The sequence below is a fragment of the Misgurnus anguillicaudatus genome, chromosome 1, assembly GCF_027580225.2.
Source record: "Misgurnus anguillicaudatus chromosome 1, ASM2758022v2, whole genome shotgun sequence".
In the NCBI taxonomy this organism is placed as follows: domain Eukaryota; kingdom Metazoa; phylum Chordata; class Actinopteri; order Cypriniformes; family Cobitidae; genus Misgurnus; species Misgurnus anguillicaudatus.
The window spans coordinates 30,779,322-30,791,706 of record NC_073337.2 but is presented as its reverse complement, the minus strand read 5'-3'; the positions used below and the strand labels follow the sequence as shown (position 1 = coordinate 30,791,706).

The 12,385-nt window shown below is 36.3% G+C and overlaps 1 protein-coding gene across 1 annotated transcript; it reads left to right on the top strand.

Moving 5' to 3' along the window:
• The first annotated feature begins 5,154 nt into the window (after positions 1-5,154).
• On the top strand, positions 5,155-11,939 carry LOC129431896 (putative C-type lectin domain family 20 member A). The gene is made up of 6 exons (XM_055190020.2): positions 5,155-5,237; positions 5,332-5,377; positions 6,258-6,635; positions 7,524-7,877; positions 9,604-9,692; positions 11,438-11,939. The coding sequence occupies exons 1-6, from the start codon at positions 5,232-5,234 to the stop codon at positions 11,585-11,587; spliced, it is 1,023 nt and encodes a 340-aa protein (XP_055045995.2). The 5' UTR covers positions 5,155-5,231; the 3' UTR covers positions 11,588-11,939.
• Positions 11,940-12,385: the final 446 nt, after the last annotated feature.

The following is a 12,385-nucleotide window of genomic DNA, read 5'->3' as shown; positions in this document are numbered from 1 at the left end:
CTGTGATTGACAGCTAAGGAAACAAAAGACTTGCATAATGAGCTGCATAATGAGCCTTTAGGCAGGAATGTAAGACGCCTTTATTCCGTCACGTGTTTGTTTGTGAAAGTTTGTTGCGTGATCCTGTGTTAAATAAACTTACTGTACAGAAATATACACTGATTGCAATTTTATGGACGACTTGACAATCACAGCAAGTTAAGTCCTGGCGGCAGGTGGAACTTGGAAGATTTGGTAGAGCTCACCACAGGAGCTAGGATGGAGTTCAAACCCTCGAAATCAAGAAGCTTGGTCCTAAAGCTAGGCCATGTACAGGACCGCTTTTGGTATAAGATTGGTGAAGATACCATGCCAACAGTCACAGAGAAGCCAGGTACAGGGCTGATCTGACTGACAAAGCAAGCATGAAGGAGATGCTCAACCAAGCAGAAGAATGGCTAAAAGCCCTGAAGTGAAGTGGCCTTCCTGGCAAGTACAAGGTATGGGGCTATCAACTCAGCATCCTTCCAAGGCTCCTGTGGCCCCTGCTTATGTACAAGGTTCCCTTGAAAACAGTAGAGACTGTGGAAAGAATTATCAACTTTCTCAGGAGTTGGCTGTCTGTCCCCAAAAGCTTTTGCTCTATAGGGCTATACAGCTTCGGGAGCTAATTGCAGTTACCAATTACATCAGTCATAGGGGAATTTAAGACAGCCAAAGTTCGGCTGGCAATGATGTTGCGTGACAGTGATGATCAGGCTGTGTGCAGGCAAACATTGTAATGAAGATGGGGCAGAAGTGGAAAGCTACCAGAGCTCTCGGAGAAGCAAAGGGGTACTTACAACATGTAGACATTATTGGCCAAGTGACTAAGGGTAGGCTGGGCCTGGGAGTCATCACCCGAGCAAGCTAGATAAAGAGGAGGGCAAAGGACCAGAAAAGGAATGGTGCAGAAAGATATTCGGCATGTGGAGTAAGAAAGTAGACAAGCCAGGGCAGTAGCCATGAAACAGCAAGGCCGCTGGACTCAGTGGGAATGTGTCAGAGGAAGATCCCTCAGTTGGAAGTACATCTGGAACATAAAGGGTCATCAGATAAAGTTCATCCTTAGCTCCATGTACGTATGTATGCTGCCAACACAACAAACCTCCAAAGATGGAGACTGACAGAGTATCCCTTCTGTGTGCTCTGCAAGAGATGAGCAAATCTGGAGCACATCCTGTCGGGCAGTCCTGATTGAAGGGAGGTTCAGGTGGTGCCATGACCAGGTGCTGGCGCAACTGGTCAATGGAGTGGAGAAGGAAGGGAAGCAGAAAAGAACCAAGGCCCAAGACAAAGGCCCCCACTTTATTGTGGGGCCCCCACTTCACACTCAGGTGGGTTGTAAGGGGTTCCCGGGACAGTCACTTTGGAAAAAACTGTGGATGCTAGGGATTAGGGGGCAACCCGCAAGAATCGGGTGAACAATATATAGAAGCAGGCAAAGACATCATCCAGATGGCTGTGGTTAAAGAGGAGTGAGCAGTGGCTAACCAAGCTGGCAGAGGGGGCAGGTGGCAGAGTGGTGAAGTCCTGAATGGCTGAGGAAGCAGTTCCAGGACGCTGGTTCTGCTGTCAATCCCATGAAGGTGTCGTGGGTCAGTTGACGAAACACCGGTGAGGTGGGGTGCTCACTTGAAAACCCGGTGAAGATAACAGGTCTGAAACCTGCAGCTCTGTCCTCAGATAAAGGCATCTGAGGGGAGTGACTTCAATGCTAGCCACCCACGTAAGGAGCAGGAAGTAACTCCTGCCAAGTGTGGTGGCTGCGATACGCCATATCGTTTTAGACATTCAAAATAACCAACCCATTTTCACCCCATGGCGTCAATATTTGACGCACTTGACCATGCGTCAATATGTGACGCGGAGGGTTACCTTTCGCGTCATTTTTTGACGAACTGGGGACTTCAATACTATTACGTCCGTTGCATTCTCTTTCCTATTTTCTTACCATTTTCGCGTCGGTTTAGGGTTAGATTTACATAATGACATCCCTACCCAAACCTAACTCTAACCCCAACGCCAGGTGACAACTGTCGTACCTAACTCTAACCCCAACGCCAGGTGACAACTGTTTAATTTCGCGTAATCTAACCCTAAACCGACGCGAAAATGGTAAGAAAAAAGGAAAGAGAATGCAACGGACGTAATAGTATTGATGTCCCCAGTTCGTCAAAAAATGACGCGAAAGGTAACACTCCGTGTCACATATTGACGCATGGTCAAGTGCGTCAAATATTGACGCCATGGGGTGAGAATGTGTTGAAATAACATACTCATTCTCCATGACCAATGTTTGCATATTTAACATATTTCATTTAAACCCTATGTTAATTTCTACTGATTTGTGTTGAAAGCCTTTCTTGATGATTATTGCATGGGTCTTACAGAATGTAGTATCATGTCAGCAGTGTCCAAACTCCGCCTATTATACCCACAAGACAATACAACATTACTTAAAGCAACATCAGAAAGTTATGTGGCAACAAAAATGTGAATTTATCTTTTCTGGTTGTCACAACATAACTACACATATGTAAACATAACGAAAGATGATTGTATTTCGTATAAACATTTTCATTTTTAATTTTGCTCAGCCAATGTCTGCCCTGAAAGTGCTGTAACATTTGAGATTATGTTTACTAATGATTAAACCAAAATACTGATTTGACTTATTGAAACTTTTGAGTTTTGGCTTAAAGCAAATAGAAAGCATGCTTTCCTTACAGAAGGTCTTCATTTGTTAATTGTAGAAAGAACATGTTGAATCAGAACACATTTAAAAATAACAATTTGTATGAAAAAAGAACATTCTAGTTTACCTGCATCAACAGTCAGGACTGAAGGTCACAAGTTCAAAGTCTACATTTTGGTTTTGATTTCCTACACAAATCATGATGAGTAGGCGTTTATGTAAAAGCTGTCTCTTCATGTTGGAGATGCTGGGACTGATTTCCATTAAAATTTTGTTTACAATCCGAGGCTGTACATTCAAATAGCATTGCAGACATTAAAATATTTTTTTCCAAGAAAAAACACAGACTATTCCAAGAATTTGTTTGATGTTTATCATTAAAAAACATGTTTTATGTGTTTACATCTACATGTAAACACAATATTTGCATGAGTATTTTCTGATACAACTGCTATTTCTTAATTTTTGTAACATAAATCGCACAATAAGCAGAATTCAGACTGATGCATTTTCATGCTTGTCAGACAGAAATCATACTGTATAATTTAACCATCAGATGATGACTTTAAAACCCCTAAAGTGTTTCCTGTTTGTGTACCTTATACATATAAAAGCTATGAGGCTCAGAAAGTGTGACAAGTTTGTCAAGTACGCAACGCAAACATCCAGGGGACTCCAATACCTACATCACACAGGGAGAAAATGGGGGAAATTGAGGCAATTGGCAACAATTGGGCAACTCTTGGGTTAAAAGCCCAAATCTTTAAGATAAAGAGAAAATTATTGTTTATATTGATCTATTAGCCAAGTGTGTTTTAATCAGACACGCTATGAAAAACAATTCACAAAAAAGTTTACACATCAAAAGCTCTGATCTTTGAATGGAATAGGCTTAGGGATGATAACCTCAACCACTGAGTTACGATCTATGGAGCTACCCTACTGAAAAACATAGCTTGGTATTAGCTGGTTATACTGAGAAAAAAAGACAGATATGCGAGTGACCATACGGCTCAACCAGTTCAAGATAAATGACCAGTGGCTGTATGTTATGATATAAATGGAGAAGTGGTTTCTGTAATGAGGAAATATCTCACAGTAGTGTTGTAGTTCTCGAGACCGGTCTCAAGACCACTTTTTAAGGGTCTTGGTCTCGTCTTGGCATTTTTACTCTGTCTCGTCTCGGTCTCAGACAAAGAGGACTAGGAATTGTAATTCAAGACCGGTCAAGACCACAACTGATGACACATCACAAATTAATTTTTTATTAACTTTATGCAGTTTATTCAGGTTTGGCATATGATGTTGGCATTGTTTAAGCATTTTTTAAGTTTCTCCCAATGACAATTATTCTAATTTTATAACTAAAAACACCTGCATTGTGTTAAGTGGATGGTAGGCCATGGAAAGACAGTACAGAATAAATGGTTAAGTTGATTTCAGCTCTTTAGTGTTTGTTTACTTTTATTTGCTTAGAGACAAAGATAAATTCCCACATATCTGCAATGCCTTTGATTATTTTATCAACTTCTCTGATGGCATACACACACAAGAAGTGCCTAATCATTTGCATATTCCACATTTTATCATAAGTTTTAATGCAGTGATTTGCACTGGTCTTGGTCTTGACTTGGTCTTGGCCTGTCTTGGTCTTGACTTAGTCTCGACCCTTTAAAGTCTTGGTCTTGTCTCGTTCTCGGCCTGTCTTGGTCTTGGTCATGACTTGGTCTCGGTTTAGGTGGTCTTGACTACAACACTATCTCACGGCTCTCAGCCAATTTGGAGGCAAATGTGGTCTCGCCTTTAAATTCAGCATCCTTCAAAGGATGCAGCCTTCGAATTTTGGATGCATGCTGTGAAAGGAACAAACTTGTTTTTTTCTTTCTTGTGAACTAAAGCAAAGGATTGTTTATTTCCCGGTGGCTGTAATTCGATTCATTTACATTAAGAATTTGCCTCAGATGTAAACCTGTTGCACCTGTGTCTGTAAATGTGTAGGAGTAAGAGCATAACATTATATAAAAAATAAATAAAGGTCTTTAGCATTGCGTTTTAAAACTTAAGGAGTAACATTTACCACTGAAAATTTATTTTCTATGGACATATAATGCACATTGTTTTCAAACCTTATTGAATATGGATGGATAATCTTTTATTTTAAGGTTTCAGAACGGATGTACTGTTTAATGAAGAGTTGCAAAAACCATTGGAGAAATAAATAAAAGTTGCTACACCTGAAATGTTTTTTAAGTCTTTTTACTAGTCCCTGTGCCATTTAATGGGTAAATTCAGAATTTTAGTATTTGTCTCTTTAACAGAGATCTTTAGATTTGTATTTGTGCTTTCTGGATGTAAAATATGTTATTTGAATGCAAAGCCTCATTGCTAACAAAATCTGAATTGGCTCTGTATATCCAGAATGAAACATGTTTTGCATAAAGTCGTATAGGAAATAAAAGTCAATATGTAGAGACTGAAGAAACAAAGACCGCTTGATGTTCAGTCGTGACTGTTGATGCAGGTAAACATGAAGATTTTCTTGTTATTATTGACTTGTGTAAGCTCAGTCATTGTGTTCATATGTGTTTGTCATGATGTTGTCTTCACTGTTTCAGATCGATTATATCATGGAAAGTTTGATTCATCTGCTGCTGTTCTTAGGTCAGTGTTGTTTTTATAAATTAATGCTGGTTAAAAGGTTTGGGTCATTTGACTTTATTGCGTCTCATGATAGTTAATATCGTTTCATCTAAAGATGTACGCTTAAACAAGTTTTACAAGTCTTGCATAAACAATTGGCTGGCTCTGCACTGTGTTATTTACCTTAGATCAGTGGTTTCCAAACTTTTTCAGCGTGTGCCCCCCCTTGTGTACGGTGCATTCCTTCGCGACCCCCCCAAAGAAGATTTGTGACAAAAAAAAACTTTCTAAACCTCAACAATTTTAATAATAATAAAAAAACATTAAATTATACAAAAAAAGTAGTGCTTTTGGTTAGTAGCCTTATGTTTTAGGTTTATTTACACAGAATTCATGATAAATTAATGTATTTCATAAAATGTCATAAAACTGGGGCCCCCATGGCACCATCTCGCGGCCCCCAGTTTGAAAACCACTGCCTTAGATGATCTGATTGGCGATGGAAATGTTGAGAAAGGTTCAACTTCTGCCGTGAGCAATGACATGATGCTGACGAATCCACAATTCAGTTTGACAGTCGTAAGCTTACAGGAAGAAAGCTACTTGTTTGGCGTTTAAATAACACATTATCGTTAGAAGATAAAAGTCAGTTTCTGTCTCAGTTAGTGGCTCCTTGTTCCAGATCTGGCTCACACACACCAATGTGCACAATAAAAAACATTGATTTGACTCAGTTAAGGCTTCTGAACAGAGTCAATTTGCTGCTTTATAAAATGTCAAATTGTAATAATAAGTAATGATGCTGTGTTGTTGTATAATTACAAGATGGAAGTGTATAACCATTAAAGCTGGTCCTCAATTCAACACATCCCTGTTTCTTTCTATTCTTTCCTTTCAACAGGACTTTGTCTGTTCACCCAGACCATCTCATGTCAGTACAGTTATATTTTGATCCAGCAGATGAAGACCTGGTATAAGGCACAAGCTTACTGCAGACAAAATCACAATGATCTGGCCACTGTTCAAAGTAATGAAGACTGGACACGTCTACATGAAATAGTAAAAAACAATACAATGAGTTCAGTGGCCTGGACTGGACTGTACAATGACATTAATAGCTGGCGGTGGTCTTATAAAAATGAGAACATTACATTTACTTACTGGTGTACTGGAGAACCAGACAATTGGTATGGAAAAGAGGAATGTTCTACGTTATCAACTGTTTTGGGATGGACAGATAGGAATTGCATGAGGCTATATCCTCTTCTTTGTTTGGATGGTAAGAAACGAGACAAACACAACCTTTTACTCCCAGCTTCTTATCTCTCAGATCGTCTTTATTTTCATATTTTTTTTATTTTATTTAGATGGGACAATGTATATTAATGAACATACAATCAGAGTTGACGTAAATATGCTGAATTTAGCACAATGCAAATCTCCATTCGTAGTCCCAGACATACAACTAAAAACAAAAACAAACACACATGCATTACAATTAATACACATATGAAGCAAAAAAAAAAAAACTTTAAAAAGGTACGCAAATATCTGTACATAGACATCGCATGCTTGTTTTTATATAAAAATAAAATAAATCTACCTATCTGTCTACCTATCAAAATCTACCTTTTTACCAATGTCCACATTTTTTGATTATTATTCAGCCATTTTGTGCAAACATAGACTTTCTAAAAAGTACTTCACAGTCCCCAAGAGTAATTGACCTCGTACTAGTCCTGCTATTTCTCTTTTAATTTAAGTCCCCCATGTGTGGAAGGGCAATCTCATTAATTAGCCAATAGATAAGACAGCTGCCTTTAAAAACTTTAAGATTTTTAAAACTTTAAAACTTCAATACTTTTCTAGAATTGAACAAAGGTGGTTTCCTATCAAATACCGTAACTGGTAACACAAGGTGGATCAAAAAAAGCATTAATCAGGCCTGTCGTATTAATAAAATTAAATAATACTTTAATTACATTCCAACTACTTTAAAAGAATTTGTTTACATACATACATAGACTAGCACAATTCCCACATTACTAATGTTAGTAACACATTACTAACAATTCACCTAATCAGACCTTGAGAATAATGTACCTACTAATGAATGTTACACAGTGTAAAAATGTAATGTAATAATTTGATTTTCATCTTTTTATAGAAACTCAAACAGGAGCAAAAAGATTTGTTTTAATCGGCAATGTGATGACCTGGCGTGAAGCTCAGATCTACTGCAGACAACATTTCACAGACCTGGCAACCATTCGGACTAAAGCTGACAATGACCTAATCGTACAAATTATGAAAGCAGGTTTGATCCCTGAAGTATGGATTGGTCTGTTTAGGGACTCGTGGAAGTGGTCAGATGGATCAAATGTCTCCACATCCCCCATTAACTGGGAACCTGGAGACCCTAACCTTGGCGGGGTGAACCAAGCTTGTGGTGCTGCAAATGCCAGGGGTCTAATAGTAGATGAACTTTGTGTGATAACCTTTCCTTTCATCTGCATGCAAAGTAAGTTTAGGTTTTTATAATATATGCTAATGGACAATAACATCAGGTTTCAAAACTATCACATATAACAAAACAAATTTTACTCTTTTTTTTTAAATTCTGGACTGCATAACAATGTTGACAAAAAGAAAATAACTCATGGACATCACCGGTTTTCAATGTTTTTGTAAAAAATGTTTTACAAAAATACTGCACTGTTGAAAATACAAAAAAAACTTTGTTCCTTTGTCAAAATGAAAAAATATATTTATACCTAAAATATACTTCAGTAAATGCTCACACAAAAGATAAAGCAAGAAAAGATATTTGAGAGTTTGGACATCCCACAGACAAGCAGATTAAAGGACACGTTTGTTGTTTTACACTTAAAGCTCGGTTTTCAGATTGTTTCTGTTGAAATAGAACAGTTTTGACTTAAATTTTGAAATATGATGCTGGCCCGAGAATTTTTGTGTGTTTCTTGTATCACCTCCCACCTCTTTAATGGGTGTATAGGTGCACAGAAACAATCCTTCCTAAAATGCACTAAACTTTCGTCTACAAAGACGTGAAACTCTTCGAGTGGTCAGGGGTGTTCACTGATATGCTCACACAAAAATCACTGCAAAAGATGCTTTCCAACAGGTTTTAGCATTCGTTGTAAACTTGTGGACCTATTTTTTCAAACGCCTCACACCCGTACATTCTTCCGCTGAGAGCTTGAATAATAGACATTCCAGCCCAGGTGGTGGTGATAATCCACCTTTGCCAATTGCAAGAATACAAACAATGTTCCCGGTGAGGAGTAATACCGTACCTCACATCACATCTAATACAAGTCAATGGAGTTGGACACCTATACAGCCATCATAAACTATGATAAATGATCATCATAAACAATCTGAAAACAGGGCTTTAAGTTTAAAAAACCGAACTTGTCCTTTAAGCTGGACTGTGCTCCAATAATTGAGCTCTGCTTTTTGAGAATAAATGCACCCAATATCACAGTCTTGTTTTCAGTTTTAAATATTTGGCTATAAGTTTAGCTTTTCTTTTCTCATTTATTTCTCCTTTTAGCGCAACACTATCACTACTTTTTTAACATTTTATACACCAGCAAGCAATTTTCTAATGTAATGGGACAAATTTTGTTCGAAAAGTGACAAAAATATGCATAAGGGGCACTTCTCAATTATTTCATATTATAATTAGACAAATCAATGACTGGCCCATATTTAACATTACAGAAGAAAGACTTCTTGGCTGTGTCCAAAATCTCTAAAATGCTACCTGCGGAGGCAGCATTCCAAGGCAGGAAGACATCAAGGCATGTCCGAATCCAATGTTTGCTTTACTTCCTGACTCCTGAGATACCTTGTGTGTGCATGAGTGCGTGTGTGTAGGGAATATAATTGGTCGAGATTCGTTGAGTAAAAAAGTGGCGCCCAATAAGTGGCTGGAGCACAAATTAGTGTAAATAAAGTTATGAGGCAACAAATCAGGCTAAGGTTTCGAATGTGCAGCCTTCATTTCATACAGTAAATCACACGCTCACTGCTTCCTTGTGCACTGAAGCTTCAATCCCATCTAGCCCTTATGTTAACCCAACCCGTATCACCGTACATTCATGTTTCCTTGTTTTATGAAGACACGTTAAATTATCAACAGATATTTTTTTAACTTGTTTAATGTTGTTTTCTGTACATTTTTAGTAGCCAGCAATTAATTCAACTTGTGATGTTTTTAGCGGAGTCAATGAAAGAGATGGTGAGAGTGGAGGTCAAATCTGGCAACAATCTGAATGACCCTGCAGTGTTGGATAGCATCTTAAAGTTGGTAAGTCAAATGTAATTTGCAGTTTTTCTCAGTCGCTAGTAGTGCATTTCTCACATCACTATTTACATTTGCACAACAGTTAATGCAGTTCTCAAAACAAGTAGTACAAACAGCAAAACCTAGTTGATAACCTGCAAAAGCGTGTCACTTGCTCAAAATGGATAGGCCATTCCTCAAAAGCAAGTATTCATATCAATGAAAGTGTCAGTGTCATCAAGATGAAAAGTCCTGACAGCATTGTTTATGAACAAGAGAGTCAAATGGCTTTGTCATGTTTTCATTATGACAGTTTACTCTATAAATATTTTCCAATGCAAAAAAGTCAAATCTTGGTGATACTACCTGAAAATGCTCAAGACAGCACAATATAATATTTGCACAGCTATTTGAAAAATACAGTAAAGTTACACATTACTGTATTTAGTGAGGTAACTGAGTACAAGACACTGAATATATGTTTTACATTTTACAGCATATGCTCCTAATTCTAAATTCTAATTTGTTCACAGCATTGTGCAAAAGAAAAAAATACACCCTTATTTACAACAAACATAAATTCCCTTTGGGTAGAGCTGTGCACAACTGTAAACAATATTGCAGTACATATTGGAACTGAACATACAACACACATAGTACTGTAATCATTCATGCACATCCAGTCATTCCTCTCTGTCTGACCACATCATTTTAGAAATTGTTCAATTTAGGAGACATTTTTAACTAGTTCAACATTTTTGTATGGAATGACCAGAGGTGGAAAAAGTAATAAAATATTGTACTCAAGTAAAAGTAAAGTTACTTTAATAATATTTTACTTAAGTAAAAGTAAAGTTACTTGTCTAAAAATCTACTCAAGTAAAAGTAAAAAGTAAATCATTTTAACTTTACTCAGAGTAAAAGTTACTTTTTTACAGCGGGAAGAGGTGGATGATTCTAGTATAGTTCAAAAACGACAAGGGAATATCAATCTCAAGCTAGTTGTTTTTAATTGTAGGAACATCTTTACAATTAAAGTGCAATAACAAAAAGTTAATAAAATAAAAAGCTTTTTTAAACTAAGAAACATTTATGGAATTATTTAATGATTTTACATGTGAGTAATGCACTTTTGAAGGTGGTCAGCAGCTTGTAAATACAATCACTATAGTAAGGTTGTAATTGACCTTCTTACTTACTAAAAATTTTACTCAGTAACGGATATGATTTAAAATGTAGCAAAGTACAATACTTTAAATAAAACATACTTAAGTAAAAGTAAAAGTACAGATTTTAAAAACTACTCAAAAAAGTAAAAATACACAAAAAAACTACTCAATTACAGTAACGTGAGTAAATGTAATTCGTTACTTTCCACCTCTGGGAATGACTTAAGTAATAAAATGAGGACTATTAGTTTTATATGGAATGACTATTCAGCATTCACAAGTATAGTTAATGCTGAATTATGACTAAAGAGATGCATCAATTTCCAGCAAATATTTTAAATAGTAAGATAAATAAAAAAAAAACAGTCATTTATGATCTAATTACTTGATAGGAAAGATAATTAACCAGTTACTCTTTCCGTAGGTGTCTCATATTCAGTCTCAATGTGTTGTAAAAATACCTCAAGTTATTTGTTTTTGTTTTAGGCTTTATTTTGTAGATTACTAGTACAAAGTGTCAGTAGTGTTGTTTATCCTGGTAGAGTTATTGTCTTTGTCTAACAGCAGAATTCAGTGATAATGAATGATTTTGTTCTTCAGATAAAGCAGAAACTGAAGGATCATGTGATGGAGAACACAAAATTGACTTGGAGACTGCAACCAGATGGAAATGTTTTCTCACCAAAATATAACCAAGATAAACAAGATAGCAAGCAACCAATGAAAACATGTGTCAACACTATATGTTGATGTTGGCGATGTTGATACAATGTTGAGTTTTCATCCAAATCAATTGAGATGTTAAGAATCATGAAAGTGAAGCTGAGGAAAGGAAACTTCATTCTAATTTATAATATTTACTAGCACATCTGTACAGTAATGTATTATTTTGTTATGACCTTTCACCTTTTTAAATAATTAGTCTATTCATTTATATAAATATAAAACTGGGGTTGCATTGCAGTAAACTAGGGAACTTTGACTTCTGCTATGCATTAACAAATCTAAACTCTATTTTCAAAAAATAACTAATTGCGGGTTATAACGGGTAAATTCAAATGATTTTAACAGTTTAAGTTAATAACTAGTAGCAGCTATTAAGTGCTCAACAACTTTGATTTGTTTAATGGAGATATTTGTGCTAAAATGAATTGTAAGTATGTATACACAACAAATAAATACTTTAAACAAATCATAGTAACGACTGAAACATTATTTTTTTCTTCAGTATTATTTATTTATCACTTTTGTTCTGTAAAGGTAAGATTACACAATATTTACTGTTTAGATATACAAGAAACGCAGTGTGTTGAGGACATCTGCTGGTTATATAACTGATGTACATGTAAATGCAATAAGAACAGCATATTTAAACATTTAATGACGTGAACAATTACAAATGTTTTTACTAAAGGAAATATTCAATATTAGTTAATGACATTAAACGTTAATGCTTTGCATAAAGTTATCATTAGCGTCAGGTGATGTGGACTCAAATATAGTTATTGTTATAGTTAATGTTAGTTATCGTTATACAATGCATGGTGG

What these genes read in the sequence shown, in the direction of transcription:
- LOC129431896 (XM_055190020.2), top strand. An exon ending in TCATCTGCTGCTGTTCTTAG is followed by an intron (nt 5,378 to 6,257) that starts GTCAGTGTTGTT and finishes TCCTTTCAACAG; the next exon opens with GACTTTGTCTGTTCACCCAG. An exon ending in TCCTCTTCTTTGTTTGGATG is followed by an intron (nt 6,636 to 7,523) that starts GTAAGAAACGAG and finishes ATCTTTTTATAG; the next exon opens with AAACTCAAACAGGAGCAAAA.